We start from the raw sequence: 22,225 nt of genomic DNA, 5'->3' as shown, positions 1-22,225 counted from the left end.
GCTCACGCTCCTACCACAGCCGCCGCTCCTTCCACTTGTTGACGCGCACAACGGATGCAGTGGCCGGTAGGAGAGGCGAGGAGGAAGAGGCCAAGGAGACTGAGGACGTCGTGGCTGCATTGTTGTCCTCTCGCTTTGTGAGGGCAGGGAGAGGGCCTGCGCACGGCCAGCAAATTGGGACGGCAAGGGCGAGCGAGCGGCGTGCGTTCCACAACGACAGGGGTGTCGGCAAGCATAGGGGCGGCCCGCGGCCTGCAAGCGCACTGGCGGCATGCGACCGACAGGCGTATGGGCGGCACTAGCCGCTGGTTGCTGCCGCTGCGCAGCCATGGTGGTGCACCCTCCTCATCCTTCGCAGGGGATGCTGGCGCTCGTACCGTGGGTGCAGAGCGATTATGGCGGACGGGTGAAGCAGCTGAAATCGGACATCGCGTTCCACATCAAGAAGCAGGAGAGAGAAAGTCAAGATAACTCACCTCGGGCGGGCGTGGTGGAGGGCCGCACGAGGTCGTCGGCGCGAGGTCATCGGCGGTGGAGGGCCGCATGGGCGCGCGCGGTGGAGGGCCGCACGAGGCGAGGAGCGGGCTCTGGTGTCACGGCGGCGGGCTGATGCGCAGGCGAAGACGAATCGGCGGCGGCGCGAGGAAGAAGAGAGAAAGGGTGGCGGTGTTCGACGAGGAAGAAGAGGAGGGGATCGATCTGCGCCAGGCACTGGCGGTTATATACCAGGGAGATTTACTCCCGGTGCCAGCCACCAGCCGGGAGTAAAGATCCTTTGCTCCCGGTGCGTGTTACCAACCGGGAGTAAAGGTATACTCCCGGTTGGTAACACGCACCGGGAGCAAAGGTTTTTTTTGGCGGGCCACGAAACTGCAGCCCACCTTTACTCCCGGGTGGGCTTCCCACCCGGGAGTAAAGGTGGGCTACAGTTTCGTTTCCCGCCTGTTTTGAGCAAAATTTTTTAACAGAAATGCAATAGTCTTGTTAAATACATAGTAAATTAAATAAAAGGCATAAAATTATTTTGTTAAAAATATGGATTTTCTTTTTCTTTATTGCACATAGGAAATATCTATAACCTAACTTTTTTTATTTTTTGTTATAATTATAAAACATAATATAACTAATATTTATTATTTCGTTAATGCAAAAATGTAGTGTTTAATTAAAATTATTAAAACTATTGGTTTTGGACAGGAAATTTGTTTTCACATCATTTTAACGTTAATATTTTAATTTTTCATCACTCAATATCCTAATTTAACTTTTCGAGAGAGAAATCCCACCAAATCAAACATTGATTTAATTTGAAACGCGACATAATAAACATCTGAATTCATAATTATTACATAATATCTCAAACACACACTACATTAAATCACTATATCATCAAGTGGGCACAGTAGTGAACTTCTTCTTTATGTATGTCCCTTGGTTATGATCGCGTCGTAACCATAGAGTGTCTTCATCATTTACCAAGATGCTAGGATCTTTGTTCACTTTGAAGGGCGGAATTCGGTCATCCTTTTCATAATCTTCTGACATGTCCGACTTGTCCTCAATTCCCACGATGACTCTTTTCTCTGAAAGAACTATGTGGCGCTTTGGCTCTTTGGTTGAGTCATTATCGTTTTTCCCTCTTTTTGGTTTGGTAGACATATCATTGGCATAGAACACCTGATTCACATCCTTGGCAAGGACGAATGGTTCGTCTTTGTACCCAATATTACTAAGCTCTACTGTTGTCATTCCATACTCGTTGTCTACTGTTACCCCGCCTCCGGTCACCTTGACCCATTGGCACTTGAACAATGGGATCTTCAAAGTAGGTGCATATTCTAGTTCCCATATTTTATCTATGTGGCTATAATATGTCTGCTTATTCCCATTCGGGTCTGTGGCATCTATGTGGACACCACTGTTCTGGTTGGTACTCCTTTTATCTTGGGCTACTATGTAGAATATGTTCCCATTTATCTCGTACCCTTTGTATGTGACGATATGCCATGATGGTTGCATAGCCAATAAATACAGTTGCTCATGGATGCTCTCATCACCTTGACATTTTTTTCGCAACCAACCGCCGAAAGTTTCCATGCGCTTACGCGTAATCCAAGCTTCAGTCTTCCCTGGAAACTCGGATCGTAAGAGATCCTTGTGTGTCTCAATATACGGATCTACCAAAGAGGAGTTCTATAGAACTGTGTAGTGCGCTTTATTGAAATAATCATCCTCCGTACCAATATATGTTTTCCTCTCTAGTGTCCCCTTTCTGCTTAGTTTCCCCTCATGTCTCGATTCAGGAACACCAATCGAGTCAAGGTCGGGAATAAAGTCAACACATACCTCAATGACCTCTTCTGTTCCATAGCCCTTAGCGATGCTTCCTTCTGGGCGAGCACAGTTGTGAACATATTTCTTTAGGACTCCCATGAATCTCTCTAAGGGGAACATGTTGTGTAGGAACACAGGACCGAGAATGAAAATCTCCTTGACTAGGTGAACTAGGAGGTGTGTCATGATATCAAAGAAGGAAGGAGGGAACACCAACTCAAAGCTGATGAGACATTGAACCACATTATTCTGTAGTTTAGCTAGATCAGTTGGATCAATTGCCTTCTGAGAAATTGCATTGAGGAATGCACATAGCTTCACGGTGGCTAGACGTACATTTGGAGGTAGAATTCCTCTTAATGCAACTGGAAGTAATTGCGTCATGAGAACATGACAGTCATGGGACTTTAAGTTACAGAATTTCTTCTCTGGCACATTTATAATACCCTTTATATTCGAGGAGAATCCAGATGGTACCTTGATGTTGTTTAAGCATTCAAACATGATTTCCTTCTCCTCTTTGCTTAGAGTGTAGCTGGCAGGACGTAAGTAATGGCGTCCATCATCTGTCTTCTCTGGATGCAGGTTGTCTCTTTCTCTCAAACAACGTAGGTCCTATCGTGCTTCAAATGTGTCCTTAGGCTTTCCATACACACCTATGAAGCCTAGCAGGTTCACACAAAGATTCTTCGTCAGGTGCATCACGTCGATCGAGCTACGGACCTCTAGGACTTGCCAATAGGGTAGCTCCCAAAATATGGACTTCTTCTTCCACATGGGTGCGTGACCGTTAGCGTCGTTCGGAACAGGTTGGCTGCCATGTCCTTTTCCAAAGACGACTTTCACATCGTTGACCATATCGAGTACATCCTCACCGGTTCGGTTGCGAGGCTTGGTTAGGTGGTCTGCCTTCCCTTTAAAATGCTTGCCTTTCTTTCTTACGGGGTGATTTGCAGGAAGAAATCGACGATGGCCAAGGTACATGACCTTTCGACATTTTTTCAAGAATACACCTCTAATATCACTGAAGCAGTGTGTGCATGCATTATATCCCTTGTTTGACTGTCCTAAAAGATTACTTAGAGCAGGCCAATCATTGATTGTTACGAACAACAATGCTCGCAGATCAAAGTGTTCCTGTTTGTACTCATCCCACACACGTACACCTTCTTTATTCCACAAAATGAGAAGTTCGTCAATAAGTGGTCTCAGGTACACATCGATGCCATTGCCAGGTTGCTTCGGGCCTTGGATGAGCACAGGCATCGTAATGAACTTCCGCTTCATGCATAACCAAGGAGGAAGGTTGTAGATACTAAGAGTAACAGGCCAAGTGCTATGACTACTGTTCTGCTCTCCAAAAGGATTAATACCATCTGTACTTAAAGCAAACCTTAAGTTTCTTGCGTCATTTGCAAACTCCGGGAATTCTCTGTCGATTGCTCTCCACTAGGACCCATCAGTAGGGTGTCTCAACATATTGTCTACCTTACGGTCTTCTTTGTGCCATCGCAACAATTTTGCATGTTCTTTGTTTCTGAACAGACGTTTCAAGCGTGGTATTATAGGAGCATACCACATAACCTTGGCAGGGATTTTCTTCCGCGGACGTTCGCCCTCAACATCACCAGGGTCATCTCGCCTGATCTTATACCGCGATGCATGGCATACCAGGCATGCATCTAATTTCTCGTACTCTTTGCCACGGTAGAGGATGCAGTCATTAGGACATGCATGTATCTTCTCGATTTCTAGCCCCATAGGTCAGACAACTTGTTTTGCTTCATAGGTAGTGGCGGGCAATTCATTGTCCTTCGGAAGCATCTTCTTTTGGATTTTTAGTAACTCTCTAAATCCCTTGTCAGATACACCATTCTTTGCCTTCCATTGCAGCAATTCTAGTGTGGTTCCAACTTTTTCTGCCCTGCATCACAAGTTGGGTACAACAATTTCTTGTGATCTTCTAGCATCCACTCGAACTTGATCTTCTCCTTTTCACTTTCACATTCTCTTTGTGCGTCACGAATGACCTGACAAAGATCATCAGCAGACTCATCTTCTGCAGCTACCTCTTCTTCAGCTTCTCCCATTGCAGTATCATTGAAGCACGCACCATCGGGAATAATATCATTGTCGTCCCATTGTTCTTCTTCACCTTCTTCCATTACAACGCCGGTTTCTCCGTGCTTCGTCCAACAAATATAGTTTAGCATGAAACCCGACTTGAACAAGTGTGAATGAAGAGTCCTTGAGCAAGGATATTCCACCATATTCTTACATACGGCACATGGGCAGCACATGAAACCATCGCGTTTGTTTGCCTCGGCCGCACGTAACAAAGAATGCACGCCATCCATGAACTCTTGGGAGCGACGATCAGCATTGTACATCCAATGCCGACTCATCTGCATTACATGACATAAATACCGTATTAAAACCTAGTACATAATTAGTTAATTATACAACATGCATACCACCACAAAAGCTATAAATTTAAGAAATCATCGCTACAATGTAGACAATCCCAACTACCACTAAAAACACTAAAGCTAAAATGCACTTCAGCAGCACAAGGATTTCGCGATCAATCCCAACTAAAACAGACAGATCCTCCGTTTGTTCAACATCTTTGGGCTTCTTCGGCTGGATCACTGCCTCATTAGCTGCCATATCTGCCTGTTGTGCAAGATATTTTTGCACGAGTTCAACATACTCTTCCTCCCAGTAGAAGCATGAACATCTAGTGCCATCCCACTGAAATTAAAACAGAAAATTAGAACTTTAATCACAACCATCATGGAAATAGGTATAAACTAACCATAGTCATTAAATACGATAAAATAACTCACATTACGATCCGGACACTTGTAGAAAATGCGACCCTTGTTGGGACCCTCCTTCTTCACTCGGTACTCCATCACAATCTTCGTCTCATCACAACACTTGTCGCATGCAATGAGTGGGAGGCCCGGCCTAAGTCGCTTTGGAAACCCATAAGAGGCCGAGGACCCGGAAGCAGTTGCCATCTACTCTCTATACTCATTTTTTAATACACTATAAATTTCTCATTTTATAAACAAATAAAATTAAAAAAACTCTAAAATTCTCTATATCTCTAAACAATGAAGTGTGCTATGCATGCTACAAATGAACAGTGAATACTAGTTTTTAATAGCTACTTTAACCTTCCTTCATGTAAATATGCAAGCTTGAAGTTTAAAGGTTTCCAGAGCGTTTAACACTACTCTGCTTGCCGAGAAAGTTGCTAGTGTTGTGTCGTTGGCATTTTTCATGGCCGTGGCCATGGTCATTGTGTTCTCGTCTTTTAATGCGGCAGGTAAGTAATTCACATGATATTTCCGCAAATTAACAGAAGAATGGGAGTGTACACACATACCAATCGATTATCGTTTATATTTATATATATACTACGTTTGGGTATGGTGATTGACAGACTACTACGACGATATCGGGACGTGTGAATAAATAACCATCCGTACTAGTTGACCTTGCTTACGTGATCATCTCGGCGAGCATTTCTCCACCGGACGGCACCGTACTTGGCCACGGAAGAGCTCCGATTCTACGAGGAAGGGAACATGATCTTCCACGACCATTGCCGCTCTCCCTCGTAGAATCAAGGCTCCTCCTTGACGTCCGTTACCGCTCGGCAGAGAACATGCTCGCCGAGATGAACACGGTCTGCAAGTTCAACTAGCTACTTTAACCTTCGTTCATGTAAATATGCAAGCTTGAAGTGATTTTGAGCTCAAATTGCTTACAAATAAAAAAAACACAATAAAGAACCATATATATATAGTGAACAAAATGAGATAAGACAATGGTGAAAAATGAGAGTATGAGATTGGTAACCTTTACAACTGAAGAATCGACGGAGGAATCGAAGAAATCGATGGAGGAATCGAAGAATGGATGGATGAACAATAGAGGGAGGAAGCAAGAACACTAGTGCAGTGAGCTTCAAAATGTGCTGAGCTCGGGCTCGGGGAGGAAGAAGGAGACGGCCGGGATATAAAGGGGGGACCTTTAGTCCCGGTTGGTGGCTCCAACCGGGACTAAAGGTCCCTCCCAACAGCTATTGCGCCAGACAGAGGTGGCAGGGACCTTTAGTCCCGGTTGGAGCCACCAACCGGGAGTAAAAGTCTATCTTTAGTCCCGGTTGGTGGCTCCAACCGGGACTAAAGGTCCCTGCCACCTCTGTCTGGCGCAGTAGCCGTTGGGAGGGACCTTTAGTCCCGGTTATAGCCACCAACCGGGACTAAAGGTATCTCTAGTCCCGGGCACAAAAAATGCCGGGACTAGAGCCCATTTTGGCCGAGGATCAAATGTCTGTTCTCTACTAGTGCCCAAAGCAATTTTTTGACTCCATCTACCAAACGGGCAGCACAAAAGAGGTTCACTGAGGAATCCCTTGAAATCACGTTGAAGAGGCCCGCGCGAGGTGGTGGAGCTGAAAAATACAGCTTCAACCAACTCATTCGCTTGATGGATGCCGAAGCCGCTGGCCCACATGGTGCCCTTCTCCTCCCACGCTACGGCTCTCTCGCAACTTGCACAGGATCCATGTGGCGCGGATGGCGAGGGGCCACCAGTGGTGGCGACGGTGGGGAAGGGAGGCAGGTGGCATGGCTTGGGAGGGGCATGGAGGGGGTGCGCGAGGGGAGGGGTGGCACGGGCCGGTTGCGGACGGGCGCCGCCATCAAGGGCCAGGCCGGGCCTGAGCCGTTGGGTTGGGCCGGAGGACAGGTGGCAGCGAGGAAGAGAGGATGCATGTGAGTGCGTGAAGAAGGGCCAAAGAGAGGACGTGTTTGCGGTTCGTGTCGTGAGGAAGAGCGAAATTAGGATAGGGTGTAGAGAGAAGAGAGAGGGGGGGGGGGGGGGGGAGAAAAATAAAGAGAAAAAAAATGAAGGAAGAAAAAAGAAAAAATATGTGGGTATATTAGATATTTCATCTGTTTCAACCACCCGGAGAAAATGTTTTGTAAACGTTTTTTAAACAGTGAAGTTGGAGCCAGAAAAAACCGTTTCTTCGAAGAAGATATAATTAAAGTTGTTTTTGACTGGAGTTAGAACTCTACTAAACTTTTTTTTTTAACGAACGGAGTGAGTAGTGGCTAGCAACGCCATGTTTCCACAGAACAAACGTTGGGCCCGGCCGTGCAGGCACTCACTTCGTCCAAGAAGACCTTAATTTTGTCAAAAAAAAAAAGAGCGCAAAAAAAAAAAAAAACTGCTACTAACGTACTCCACCCACCCCCATCTGTTCCCACTTCACCCCGAAGTTTCTCGGTGCTACAGGCCGCCGCGCTCCCGTCAAAAAAAGGGGGAAAAATCAAGAACGAGAAGACTTGGCGACGACTCCGCGTCGACGCGTTTTGCCTTTCCCTTTCCCCACTCTCTCAGATGCAGAGCAACGCGCACGCCCAGCAGCCCGAGGTCGGCCAGCAGCCCAGGCGACCAGCAGCATTGCGCTCGTCCGTGCTCTCCCAGACCTGCATCATCCCCTGCCCTTGCGCTCACCAGGACCCAGCCGCCCGTCCGTCCTTGCGCTCCCACGTTCGCCCATATCATCATCCCCTGCTGCCCTGTCCGCTGAGAGGTCGGCAGCGCTTGTTCCTTCATTGACTGCTAGGCAGACGTCGTCAACGCCTTCGGTGGCCGAGGTTTCTTTCAGGATCCTACGAGCTCACGATCCAGGTGCGATTCTGATCGACGTTTATTTGGTAGCTAGGATCTGTTTTGCGATCCAAGTTTGATATGATTCTATCAAAAATCGATCCGATGTAGTATATACCATGTGCATAACAAGTCTGTTAAGTGTTAAGCCATGCTTTTACGCAGGCTCTAATCATAGGAGACATTATATAACCAACTTTATATGTACTAGCAAACGTGTATGTACGTTGCAACGAAAGCCAATACCTATTAGAATCGGACTTCATATCGTTGCTGAACGCGAGTTGTTCTAACACACATATAAGCACGAATTGTTAATTCAGGTCACATATATACGGTTCACAAAGGGCAGGGGACACTTTATAGAAAGAAAAAAGAAAAAAGACAAACCAAAGGATCACTTCTCTTTTATAATATAATAAATATGCTCGTGTATTGCAACCGGAGAAAATAAGATACGAGTATTCATAGGAAATGAGAACGTGAATGTTACTTATCTGTTTATGTTTTATCTTTTTATAAAATTTTAAAACCATAACTTATTATGATCATGACATTCATGACAAAAGTTAATGTCACTAATAATACGATAATGTTCTATTAAGCCTGTATCAAATTAAAATAGACCTTTGATATATTTTTTTCTCCTATGTAAAGCACAAAAATATTTACTCGTAAATACATTATAATCTTAATTTTCAAACTATCCATATGTTATTATAGTTAATTATCGAGTTCTGTGACTAACTTTGAGGACCCATAAAAGTATGTAATTCTAATATTTGATTTAGGTCAACAAGTCTCAGCCGCGATCTGTTCCATATGCGACTCTGATCATTCTAGCTAGGATCTATTCCATGTGTGATTCTACCAAAACTCAATCAGTAGTGTGATTCTGTATCGTTCGGCTTCGGTTCGATCATATTAGTATTGTGCGATTTTGACAACCATGCTGTTGTTCAACACACTAGGGCCCGGGAGGGATAGAGCAATCAAAATCAAAGATGGAAGGTTTTCTGGTGAGCGCAGCAACGGGGGCACTGAAGGTTGTCACTGTGAAGCTGGCAACTTTGCTTGGTGATGAGTTGAAGAACATGAAAGACGTGCACAAGGTGATCAACTCTCTCTCTGATGAACTTAATTACATGCATGCCTTCCTCGAGAAGATGTCAGAGGAGGAGAATCCTGACAACCAAGACAAGATTTGGATGACAGATGTGCGGGAGATGTCATACGACATCGAGGACAGTCTCGATGACTTTATGATTTGTATTGATGATGACAAATCTGCTAAGAAGAAGAGCCTAATGAAGAAGTGTATGAAGTTGCGGGATAAGATTAAGGCACATAAACGGATCTCCAAGGCGATACAAGATTTCAAGACACAGATCAAGGAGGTGGGAGATAGGAATCACAGATATAGGACTGGTGTGACGACCACCAAGGATTCACATGAGATGATTGATATTCGGGCTCAGGCTATCTTTTTAAGGATGCATCAGAGCTTGTGGCCATTGATGAACAAAAGAATGAGTTGATCAACTTGTTGATAGAAGATGGATCTTTATCTCAGCATCAGGTGAAGGTGGTCGCCATTGTTGGACTTGGTGGACTAGGGAAGACAACACTTGCCAATCAAGTGTATGAGTCAGTTAAGCATAAATTTGACTGTAAGGCTTTTGTGACAGTATCACGAGCTCCTAACATGATGGAAGTGTTGAAAACTATTCTCCGTGACATTAGCGGGCTGGAGTACACCGGAGATATGCAGCATCTTATCAGAAAGATATCGGATTTCCTTCAAGATAAAAGGTATGATAGAAAACAGCTCCTCCGATAGACCCTTCGTTCACTATATGATTAAGCATATTTTTAATTTGTTTTATATTTTTGGAGCTCCAGAACTACTAATTTTTAGACTTAGGAGTAAGTATGGGCATGCCATCTATTTCTAATTTTCTATCATGTGGCATGTGGCACCAGCCTGTGGTGCATGTGGTTGGTTTTGGCCCTACTACTAGGGGATAGTTGTAGTGGTGACTAACCAGTATATGATTTCATTTTTATTAGTATTTGTCCCTGAATGGAAGAAAACCTAGGTTTTAACTAAACATTCACCTTACGCTATGAATTTGAGATTTGGTCCAACTCAAAAAAACACATTTCTATTATTTGATTTGTATTAAAAAAATTATTTTAGTCCTTACTAAAAGACTTCACTAACTAATTTGGCAGGTACCTCATTGTTGTGGATGATTTATGGGATTCCGAATCATGGGAAGCCATTCAGAATGCTTTTATAAAAAATAGTTGTGCCAGCAGAATCATCATAACCACACGTAAAATTGAAGTAGCTCAATCTTGCTGCACTTTACGTCGGGGTCACATATATAAATTATGTCCTCTTAATCCCGAGAACTCGAGAGAGTTGTTCCTGAAGAGAATATTTGGTTCAGAAGAGGGATGCCCATCAGACCTCTCTGAAGTTTGTGATGACATCTTGAAAAAATGTGATGGTTTGCCTTTGGCAATTATAGCAATAGCTGGCTTGTTGGCAGGGAAAGCACCAACTGTAGATGAATGGAACAAAGTTCAATGTTCATTTGGTCATGCACTTGAAAGGCACTCGGATGTCAATAGAATGATACAAATATTGTCACTGAGTTATTTTGACCTTCCTCCCCACCTAAGAAGTTGTCTTCTGTATCTAAGTATATTCCCAGAAGATTTTATGATTGGAAAAGATCGATTGATACTGCGATGGATTGCTGAGGGATTCGTTAATGAAGAGCATGGGTTCACCCAATATGAGATTGGGGATAGGTGTTTCAACGAGCTCATAAACAGAAGCTTGATTCAGCCAGTGGATTCAGGTTCTTTTGATGTGATTTGCTGTCAGGTCCATGACACAATTCTTGAGTTCATTCTGTCCAAGGCTGTGGAAGAGAATTTTGTAACTCTGTTTGGCCTTCCTAACATAAGAGTTGATCCACATAGGAAGATTCGACGGCTCTCTCTACAGGACAGGAATGAGGTCAGTGATGCCATAGTAGGCTCACGGGAGAAAATAATATATTATCATGTCCGTTCAGTTGTGGTGTTCCCTGGAAGTCTTGATAGCCTCCCTTCTCTGCAGAAGTTCAAGCATTTGCGTGTTTTGGATTTAGAAGACTGTATGGGACTTCAAGCCCACCATTTGGCACATCTGGGTGGATTATTTGCTCTGAGGTACTTGAGCCTACGTCGAACAAAGATAGTCGAGCTTCCTGAAGAAACTGGACAGCTACAATATTTACAAACACTAGATATAAGGGGTAATTCTATAAAAGAGCTGCCATCCAGTGTTGGCCGCCTTTCACGGTTGGTCACTCTATTATGTGATTCTTATGTGCGGCTGCCAGATGGATTTGGGAAGAACATGCAAGCAATGCAGCAGTTGGTGGGGTACATCAGTGTCCGCTATCAGTCACCTAGCTTTGCACAGGAGCTTCGTCAGTTAAGAAATCTACGGATACTAGAGATATGGTTTGATGATGAGGTGAGCGAAGATTTGGTGTCATCTCTGTGTACACTTGGTATGGGATGCCTAAATTCTTTGGTTATAGACTGCTGCCACGAAGACCATATGAAATTGGTGATGGAGCCATGGAGCCCCACTCCGCATGGCCTCAAGATACTTCAAATCTGTCCGATTATGGTCCCAAGGGTTCCTAGATGGATCTGTTCACTTGATAACCTCCAGGATTTGACTCTCTGTGTTGAGCAACTCGGGATGGCAGACTTTGGTTTGCTCGGGAGTTTGAACGCTCTTTCCATCCTCTATCTCACGGTAATGATCGAAGTTGCTGACAGATCGTCCTCCTCTCAAGGAACACAACGGGTCAAGATCAGCGGCACACATGGATTCCCATCCTTGAGAAGGTTCCTAGTCGGTTCAAACTCCTGTGCATTTGGGTTGTTGTTCGAAGGTGGAGCCATGCCAAAGCTACAACAATTGTTTCTCTCATTCAACAGTGACATAACAGGGTCTCTCACCAATGGAGAGTTTGATTTTGGCATCCAGCATCTACCTTGTCTTGCTCTCGTAGGACGTTATTACTTCAGGAAATATCATGATCCCGACGACCCCGCGTGGGTTGCCCTGGAGAAAGCGGCCAGCTCCCATCCCAACCATCCCAAGCTACATCATAACTAATTTACCCTGGTGGTAAGGACAACAAAGCAGAAATGCGTGCTACGAAACGCCAGGACGGACAAGGCGTTTCGCACTCTTCTGCATAATAACTGATTTATTGGTAATGTTGTTTATACGTGGTTCATGTTATTGTTATTTAATTTATGTTTTATCAGCCAACCCGAATGATTGTCGACATAAGTATTATTTTTTATAGTAATTTGTCACGGAGCGGATATGACACCTAGAGTGGCAGATTTATATATTTTGTGTAAGCATGCACCCCGTCCGTCCAGCATTGACGAGTGTACGTGTTGTGATCGAAGTTTCTGATGCCAGATTTATGAAGTGTCGATGAACACAACAAAATGCTGTGTGCACTTGTTGTAGTCCACCATCTCGATCACGCCGTCTGCTGCCACGCACGTCCAACGAGCACGGATGTTGGTCACTATCCTCGGCAGGTGCATGCGGGGCTCCCTTGATGAGCACCGGACGGACGCGGCGGTCAAATTCATCATATCATCGAGAACGGGCCGCCTAGTAGAGACCCACAACAATAGCGGCAGCCAAATAAATTGACAAGGATTTCCATTCCAATAAAGAAAGCACAAGATTATTTAATCCGGCAAAATCGACACTTGCATTTTGAATTAGATTGACCTCGGCGTGTAATTTGTACCACGATGATTTCATGGCTTTCCTGCCACTTGGCCCCCATCTCCTCGGCCCCGCGCGGCGATTGTCCGTTGCTCCGTGCCACAGGCCACAGCCATCATCCATCCGCGCTCACGGATTGTGCGGGAGGCTGTCGTGCGGTGCACCGTGCAACCTCCTCAACAGTCAACACCTTCTTGTCCGAGGAGATTTTTTTATTTTTAACACATTTTTAAAACTAATTTTAAAACTAACACTATTTTTTTCTTCAAATCTAACACTTTTGGCCGCGCCTATTCGCACGGCGCGGCGATTTAACGCTACCGCGCCAAGCATGGGGGCGCGGCGAGGCTGCGTACATGGCAGCGACCAGGGCCCCTGACCGGTGACGTGGCCAGCTCTGCCGCGCCACGCATCAAGGCACAGCAGTGGCGCGCCACCGTCCAGGGCGCGGTAGAGCCTAATATAGGCCCGTGGCTCAGTCCCGCCGCGCCACGTCACCGCCCTGCCGCCTGCCGCGCCCTGCCGCCTGCCCGCACACAGCCACCGCGCCCGCCCGCGCCCCCCGCCCACGCCCGCCGGCCGCCCGCCGTGCCCTCCGGCCACGCACGGCGGCTACCCGCCACGCCCACCACCGCCATCATTGCTTCGTCCGCGACTGCCGCCGCCACCGCCGAGGCCAGCGCCCGCGCCTCCCGGCCCGGTCTAGCGTGCCACCGCCGCGAGGTCGAGGGCACGCTGTTGCCGCGAGGACGAGCGCCGCCGCCGCCGCGAGGACTAGTGCCGCTGCCGCGAACTACTCTCCTAGTGTATTTGTTGATTGAATCGACATTGTTAGTATAGTAAGTTAGTACAATAAGTAAAGTTAGTATAGTTAGTAAAGTTAGTTAGTATAGGCAATATAGTAAGTTAGTATAATTAGTAAAGTTAGTTAGTTTAGTTAGTACAGTTAGTGAGTCTAGTTATACATTGTATTTAGTATAATTAGTTATTGTAGTTAGTCTTCTATAGATGTTAATATTAGATTAGTTAGTATAGTTATAGTTAGAATAGGTATTAATATTACTATGGATAGTACGTACGACGATTTCGACAACTTGATGAAGTTTCTGGAAATGCTTTTGTAGATGGATTGTTGTGTTAGAGTTTTTTACGTTTGAAGTGTTAGGAGAGAAGATGGTATGTTTGAGGATATGGAAGAAGAATTGGAATGGTTTGATGAACCTTCTAATTTCAACAACCTTTGTGTCCGATTGAATGCAAAGTTTGGCGGTGATTTCATACTGAAGGGGAGGTTTAATACTGGGAAGACTAGGGCATACTATGTCCTGATGCCCTTGAGCGACCCTGCTCACTGGTCCCGCTACACTAGGGTGCTCCAAGGTTCCAACGTGCCCATGACTGAGGTGGTGGTGGAGAATGGGTATAGGACGCAGGGTGTCCTGGACGGGCCGTCCATTGACGATGTTGGAGGCAATGAGCAAGATTTTGGGGTCGAAGGGGAAGCAACTCAGGGTAACAAGGATTTGGACGGTCAGTTGACGCAGGAGCAGTTTCATTCAAGTCAACTAGGCTATATAAGCAATGACTTCGATGTGAACGAGTTCGAACAGGAAGAGGATGAGCAGGAGGAGGAGGACAGGATCAGTGATGTAGTTAGCTGTGATTCGAACGATTCAGATGATGAACAGGGAGATAGAAATGCTATGCCCACACCGGTTGATGCCATGCCAGTACCTATTCATGGTATGCCATTACCAGTACCAACTTAGGTTTTGCATGCTATCTAGGCTAAGGGTAGACTAGTCACAGATTTGCCAACAGATGATACCCCCTATGATTTATGGGGTAGAATTAGCGAAGCGCAGCAGTATGTTCCACCACCACCTTACACAGCAACTAAGCTTGAGCAACTAAGGTCGATGAACGTACCTTTCAGGGGCGTTCCGAACTATAGGGATGTCAGCATGATAGATATGGCAGTTTGTGACACTGGTCTCCAGATGTGTAGAAAATCATTGTATGACCATGAGAAAGAAATCCTTAGGAAGGGGATGATATTCAATACAATGTCAGAGATGAAGCTCTTCCTTCAGGACTATGTTGTGTATCACCATAGGCCGTACATCGTCACTCATTCGGACCAGGAGTTGAGGTACCACGTGATATGCAAAAACGGTTGTATGTGAAGGTTAAATGCATGAAAGAGACAGAGTGATGGCAAGTGGAGGATAATTAAAGTTATCGAACCCCACACTTGCCTAACAAATAGGGGGAAGGAAAATCATCAGCAGCTCACTGCACGTTACCTTGTCCGTAGTATATTGGGGCTCGTTGATGGCAATAACGACATTTCGGTGTCTTCTTTACAACAGTCCATATATGGATTCGTTAAGTATGATGTGAAGTACGTAAAGGCTTGGCGTGCTAAGCAAATTGCCCTAGACACAACAATAGCGCCAGCAAAATAAATGACAAGGATTTCCATTCCAATAAAGAAAGGACAAGTTTTCATCGGCTAGAAAATCGACACTTGCAATTTGAATTTGATTTGATTAACAAATTTTCCCAATAAAGAAAGATGTTTGTCATAGAAGTGGATATTCCTATTAGTGAAATCACACACTCCCTTGCCCCGAGCGCCGCCAACAAGCGACTCGGGGGCGACATCACCGGCACCCTAGGGTCCTAGACCCTAGCTTCCCTCTGGCCGCCGTCACTATCATACGGCGTGTGGCAGCGCCTGCCCGTGGTGGCCCCGAAAAAAGGGTGTGGCCACAGCCTTCCTCCCTCCCCCTCATTCCTTCACCCCCCTTCAACTCTGGCCCCCCAATTTCATCTTCGGCGAGGAAGTGCGACCTGCCGGGTGGATCCGGGCACCCTCGAGGCGGATCTAGCGCCTGCACCTTCCTGCAGCCCTTCTTTGTCCCGCGTGGTGATGCAGCTTCGTCCGGCCCTTCTTCCAACATCCCCTGGGCTTCACGCGGTGGACGACTAGATCCGGACTAGAGCCGGCGGCCTATGCCTTTTTGGGGTCACCCATGGCTGCCTGGGGCCAAGGGCGGCGGTAGCCTGGATTGGCTGTGTGCTGCCCACGCCGACCGGTTTGTCGGCCAGGGCCATCGCCTGCCTAGCCCTGGCGTGGATGGTGCTAGCCCACGGTGCCCAGTGCACTAGGCGGACGGTTGTGCCTGCGGCTGGCCAGCCTCGCTCGTGGGGCTGCATTGGTGCCAGCGACAGCTGGATTTGGTGGCCGAGGTGCCAGCAGCGGCCACGGCCAGGGTGTCCACAGCGGCCATGTCTAGGCGGCCGGTGGCCTATCCTGGCTGGGATGGGCCTCATCTGCACCCTAGGGGTGGCCTGGGAGGCGGCGCCTACAGGTGGTTGGCGGTCAGGCCATGGCCAGATCCTAGCCTACCAGCGCTGGCCATAGTTGGCGTGCATGGTGGGCAGGACCTACGGGCGTTGGAGGATCTGCCCCTGCCTCCGCAGTGCGGGATGCCCCAGCAGCTATACTCGGACAGATTTTGGGTGAAAACTCTGCCCGAATTCTTGCTTCGGGCCGCTGGTGGTGGTACAACATATGTCATTTACCTTCTTGAAGGCGTCATCAAATTTCTGTTCATCGCGCGAGTCGTTGGGAGCAGTTCTAGGACGAAAGTCCTCATGCTCTTCGCTCAACGTTGTTGGCATCTATGGATGTCATACCCTTCTTATAGACTTCGTTGGAGCACTTCTGCCGCCGTCTCACTCCTCTAGCCAAAGTTGCTCCTAATCGAGTTGTGACTGCGTGTGCTTCAACTTTATCTTCGCTTTGGTTTGTCCAGGTCGTATGTTTGGTGTTGGCTCAGTCGTCTGGTTCTTCGTAGTGGATACTTGTCTGCTTGTGCTCTCTTTGGCGGATGCTTTGCCGCCATTGGCCAGGTGAAAGGTCCTAATGGCTAGAGGGGGGGGTGAATAGCCTATTAAAAAATTCTACAACAACACTTAAGAAAACGGTTAGACAATTATGAGGCGAAGCAAGTGTTACGCTAGCCTACTAAAAATGCAAGCCACCTACCATAATTTTATTTTCTATTGTCTCTAACCACACAATAGCTATGGCACTACACTAAGTTAGTGTGCTCTCAGAGACTAACTAAAGAGCCACACTAACCAAACTAACAAGCTCTCACAACTAGCTACACTAAAGAGCTTGATAACTAGTTTGCGGTAATGTAAAGAGAGAGAGAGCAAGATAATTATACCGCTGTGTCGAGGAGTGAACCAATCAATCACAAGAATCAATATCAATGAAGACCAATCACCTCGGAATCAAATGATGAACACAATGATTTTTTACCGAGGTTCACTTGCTTGTCGGCAAGCTAGTCCTCGTTGTGGCGATTCACTCACTTGGAGGTTCACGCGTTAATTGGCATCACACGCCAAACCCTCAATAGGGTGCCGCACAACCAACACAAGATGAGGATCACACAAGCCACGAGCAATCCACTAGAGTACCTTTTGTCTCTCCGCTGGGGAAATGTCAAGAACCCCTCACAATCACCACGATCGGAGCCAGAGACAATCACCAACCTCCGCTCGACGATCCTCGTTGCTCCAAGCCGTCTAGGTGGCGGCAACCACCAAGAATAACAAGCGAATCCCGCAGCGAAACATGAACACCAAGTGCCTCTAGATGCAAACACTCAAGCAATGCACTTGGATTCTCTCCCAATCTCACAAAGATGATGAATCAATAATGGAGATAAATGGGAGGGCTTTGGCTAAGCTCACAAGGTTGCTATGTCAATGCAACTGGCCAAGAGAGTGAGCTTGAGCCGGCCATGGGGCTTAAATAGAAGCCCCCCACGAAATAGAGCCGTTGGGCTCCTCACTACACTGAACACGGGTCGACCGGACGCACCGGTCAGATTGACTGGACGCTGGACCTCAGCGTCCGGTCGCGCGATGCACGCCACGTGTCACCTCTCTTCAAATACTGAGCGCCTGATCCCAACGGTTAAGTGATGACCGGATGCGCTGCTGCGAAGTGACCGGACGCTGGACCTCAGCGTCCTGTCGTTTCCAGTAAGCATCCAGAAGAGAGAAATCACGACCAGACGCGTCCGGTCATGCTCGACCGGACACACCCAGCGTCCGGTCACACGGCGTCTTCCCTGTGCGCTGCCACATCAGTAGGACCGGACGCACCCCTCCAGCGTCCGGTCACTAAGTGACCCAGTGTCCGGTCAGAGACCGACGCAAGTGTCTTTGCAGCTTCTACTGACCGGACGCGCTGGTCCAAGCGAGGCCAGCGTCCGGTCACTTACAGTGACCTCCGTCTTTTCTGTATAGGGCGTTGGTGGCACCGTCGGATTGTCCACACTCTATGGGCGGACACTCTGCCAGTGAATTTCCTAACCCTTGCTCAAATGTGCCAACCACCAAGTGTATCACCTTGTGCATATGTGTTAGCATATTTTCACAAATATTTTCAAGGGTGTTAGCACTCCACTAGATCCTAAATGCATATGCAATGAGTTAGAGCATCTAGTGGCACTTTGATAACCACATTCCGATACGAGTTTCACCTCTCTTAATAGTACGGCTATCGATCCTAAATGTGATCACACTCGCTAAGTGTCTTGATCACCAAAACAAAATGGCTCCTACCATTTATATCTTTGCATTGAGCCTTTTGTTTTTCTCTTTCTTCTTTTCAAGTCCAAGCACTTGATCATCACCATGTCATCACCATCATCATGTCATGATCTTCATTTGCTTCACCACTTGGAATGTGCTACCTATCTCATGATCACTTGATAAACTAGGTTAGCACTTAGGGTTTTATCAATTTACCAAAACCAAACTAGAGCTTTCACCCGGGCCTATACTTTGTCGCTGAAGTCGCTCCCCTCTTGTGGATACTTTGTCGCGTGGTCTCTGGCGGATGCTTTGCCGTTGTGCTGCAGGTTGATCTTGTTCGGGCGAATACTTCGCTGCAGTAGTCGTCTCTTCTCGGTGGGATGCTTTGCCACCGTGGCTTCATCTCCCCTGCTGGCAATCTTTTGCGTTGTTGTTTCCTTGCAGGTCCAATGGGTTAGGTTGTGGCGGAGGGTCCTCTCGCTACTGCATTTCTTTCTTTTGTGTACTTTGTTCTTAACCACTATCTCTGTGTGGTTCATGTGTTGTGCTATGGGTTCTCCCACAGTGCGTCATGTAAGTCATTCTTTTGGCACTCTCACTTCTTCTTAATCATAATAAGTCGTGTTCTTGGAAGAAAAATTGATTTGATTGAACTCGGCGTGTAATAATAATTTGTACCATGATGATTTCATGGCTTTCCTAGCACTTGCGGCCATCTCCTCTGCCCCGCGTGGCGCTTGCCGAGGACCCGAGGTCGGTGGCACAGCTACCATATCCATCTACGCTCACCGATTGTATGTGAGGGAGCCAGACGCCGTCGTGCGGTGCAGGCTCCTGAATCCGACGCCGTGCGCTTCTGTGCCCTTCATCTTGGGTTCAGTCCTCGATATTTAGGGCTGCAGGAGCAGGCCTCGATGCCATCGCTTGTCGAAGCAACAAGCCTCGATGCCATCGCTGCCGGCCTTGTCCCCTTCCGCGGGCGGCACGAGATTTCCGAGTACAGCTCCTCAGTCCTGACACGGCTCTTTGGAAACACCCCTCTCCGCGATGGAGAGTGAAGAAGACTCGCATACGACGCCGCGTCAAACACGCGTTTGCCTTTCCCCTCCCTCAGACGCACATCCAGTTCGCACAGTCGCACTTGCTTGCCCATCTCCCCTCCTCCGCGCGGCGCTTGCCGAGGTCTCGCCGGTGCTCGTCCGTGCCACAGCCATCCATCCGCCCGCACCGACTGCGGGAGGCCATCGTGCGCGCTCGTGAACGCCTTCGGTGTCGAAGGTCTCAGCATCCTACAAAACCGCGATCCAGGTGCGAGTACGAGTGCGACTTTGACCATGCTAGCTAGGATCTGTTCCGTGTGCGATTCTACCAAAACCCGACGAGAACTGCGATTTTGTGTCGTTGGGCTTCGGTTCGATCCTGTAGTATCGTGCGATTCTAACAACCTTGTTGTTCAAAACACCAGGGCGGAGGCTGTGAGGGAGAGTGCAATAAAGGAATGGAAGGGTTTTTGATGAGCGCAGCAACAGGTGCACTGAAGGCTGTCACTGTAAAGCTCGCAACATTACTTGGTGACGAGTTCAAGAACATGAAAGACGTGCGCAAGGAGATCAAGTCCCTCGCTGATGAGCTTAATTACATGCATGCCTTCCTCGAGAAGACATCAGAGGAAGAGAATCCTAACAACCAAGACAAGATTTGGATGACAGATGTACGCGAGATGTCATACGACATTGAAGACAGCCTCGATGAATTTATGATTTGTATTGTTGATAATAAATCTCCTAAGAAGAAGAGTCTAATAAAGAAGTGCAAGGAGCTACTAGACAAGATGAAGGCACACCGATGGATCTCCGAGGCGATACAAGAATTCAAAACACAGATCAAGGAGGTGGGGGACAGGAACCACAGATACAGGATTGGTGTGACGAGCACCAAGGATTCACATGAGATAGTTGATATTCGGGCTCTGGCTATCTTTAAGGATGCGTCGGAGCTTGTGGGCATTGATGAACAAAAGAATGAGTTAATCGACTTGTTGACAGAAGATGGATCTTCATCTCAACATCAGGCGAAGGTGGTCTCCATTGTTGGATTTGGAGGACTAGGCAAAACAAACCCTTAAGAATCAAGTGTACGAGTCACCTAAGGATAAATTTGACTGTTATGCTTTTTGTAACAGTGTCACGAACTCCTCACATAGTGGAAGTGTTGAGAACTATTCTTCGTGACATTAGCGGGCAGGAATACTCCGGAGATATGCAACATCTTATCAAAAAGATATCTGATTTCCTTCAAAATAAAAGGTACGCTAGAAAACAGCTCATCTGATAGACCTAATGTTTACTATGTGATTAAGCATGTTTTTAATTTATTTTAATTTTTGAGAGCTCGAGAACTACTAATTTTCAGACTTAGGAGTAAGTATTAGCATGTCATCTATCCTATCCTGCAAGTTTTACATATACAATGTTTTGACCTCCCGGCCCCTATTGATCATAGAAGTTATTCCTCCCCTGTCCCAGTTTATAAGGCATGGTTTGACTTACATGGTCTCATAAGTTATACGTACCATTCGTTTATCTTATCTTATATTATGTTGTTTTTCTAATATAAACTCTAATCATAGTAAATATGTTTGATAAAGCTAATAATGTTATCAATTTTGTATTATTAAAGTTACAGATGGTTAACAAAATCATTGGTCAAAGATTACAAACTTTGAATATTGATATATGGAACATATCCCCTAGGGATAACTAGCTCATTACCCTGAAGTGTGCCTGCACGCATAGGATTGCAATTTTAGAAAGTACATAAAAAGTATAACTTTATAAGTGATGATTGTTCTAATTTAAGATTTATAGTTGCCTGAAATGATATGCATGTGTGCCCCATGCTTCCTTAATATAGTTCACTATGGAATCAAATTCTTAAGCAAAGTTAATTTTGTTAGTTTTCCTTATGCTTATGATAGCACAGTGTTTTTTTCTTTTGAACTTTTGTTTGAACTTTATTATTTAGAGAGCTCTGAATATAAAACTGATGTTTCGCTGAAAACTTATAGAACAGTACTACAATTCAGAACCAAACACTGATTAAGCATGTTTTTTAGTTTTAAATTTCAGAGCTCCTGCATTACTAATTTTCAGACTTAGGAGTAAGTATTCACTACGGGATACTGATTAATTACCGAGTGTGATAAACACTCGGCAAATATGGAGAAACACTCGGTAAATTGTTTACCGAGTGCCACACTCGGTAAACATGACTCGGTAAACAACGACTCGGTAAAGTTAGTTTACCGAGTGTCAACTAACGGGGCACTCGGAGAATAAATCTTACCGAGTGCTACGCCGGCACTCGGTAAACAACTACGACGTGACGGTCGTCAGTCCCCAAGCTCGCCGTTAACGGCGTCGTTTACCGAGTGTTAGACATAGCACTCGGTAAACAGATAACCATTTTCATGATTAAAACAATTCCGCAAATATTTTTCCCTAATATAGTTTACCGAGTGTACCAGTAACACTCGGTAAACATGTAACTCGTTAACCGAGTGTTCCACTCGGTAAAAAATGGCACATATATCCGAGTGGGGTCGTGGCACTCGGTAAAAAATGGCACCACTCGGCAAAATTAACAGAATCAGAACCAATTTGGTTCTGTTCTCTGTTTTACCGAGTGTAACACTCGGTAAACATTACCATTACCGAGTGTAACACTCGGTAA

General features: G+C 46.3%; 2 protein-coding genes across 2 annotated transcripts; both read left to right on the top strand.

Annotated features, from left to right (window-relative positions):
- Positions 1–9,499: 9,499 nt before the first annotated feature.
- On the top strand, positions 9,500–12,546 carry LOC136515374 (disease resistance protein RGA5-like; the record flags this gene model as incomplete). Its single annotated transcript, XM_066508984.1, has 2 exons — positions 9,500–9,843; positions 10,267–12,546. Coding segments are annotated over 2 exons (2,304 nt in total), but the record flags the coding sequence as incomplete, so codon positions are not given.
- Positions 12,547–19,991: 7,445 nt separating this feature from the next.
- Positions 19,992–20,618, top strand: LOC136515373 (disease resistance protein PIK6-NP-like). The gene has a single exon (XM_066508983.1). The coding sequence runs from the start codon at positions 19,992–19,994 to the stop codon at positions 20,616–20,618; it is 627 nt and encodes a 208-aa protein (XP_066365080.1).
- The last annotated feature ends 1,607 nt before the right edge of the window (positions 20,619–22,225 follow it).

Source organism: Miscanthus floridulus, chromosome 17 (assembly GCF_019320115.1).
Source record: "Miscanthus floridulus cultivar M001 chromosome 17, ASM1932011v1, whole genome shotgun sequence".
NCBI classification, from domain to species: Eukaryota; Viridiplantae; Streptophyta; class Magnoliopsida; order Poales; family Poaceae; genus Miscanthus; species Miscanthus floridulus.
The sequence above is the reverse complement of the archived record's forward strand: the minus strand, read 5'-3'. Positions and strand labels throughout refer to the sequence as shown.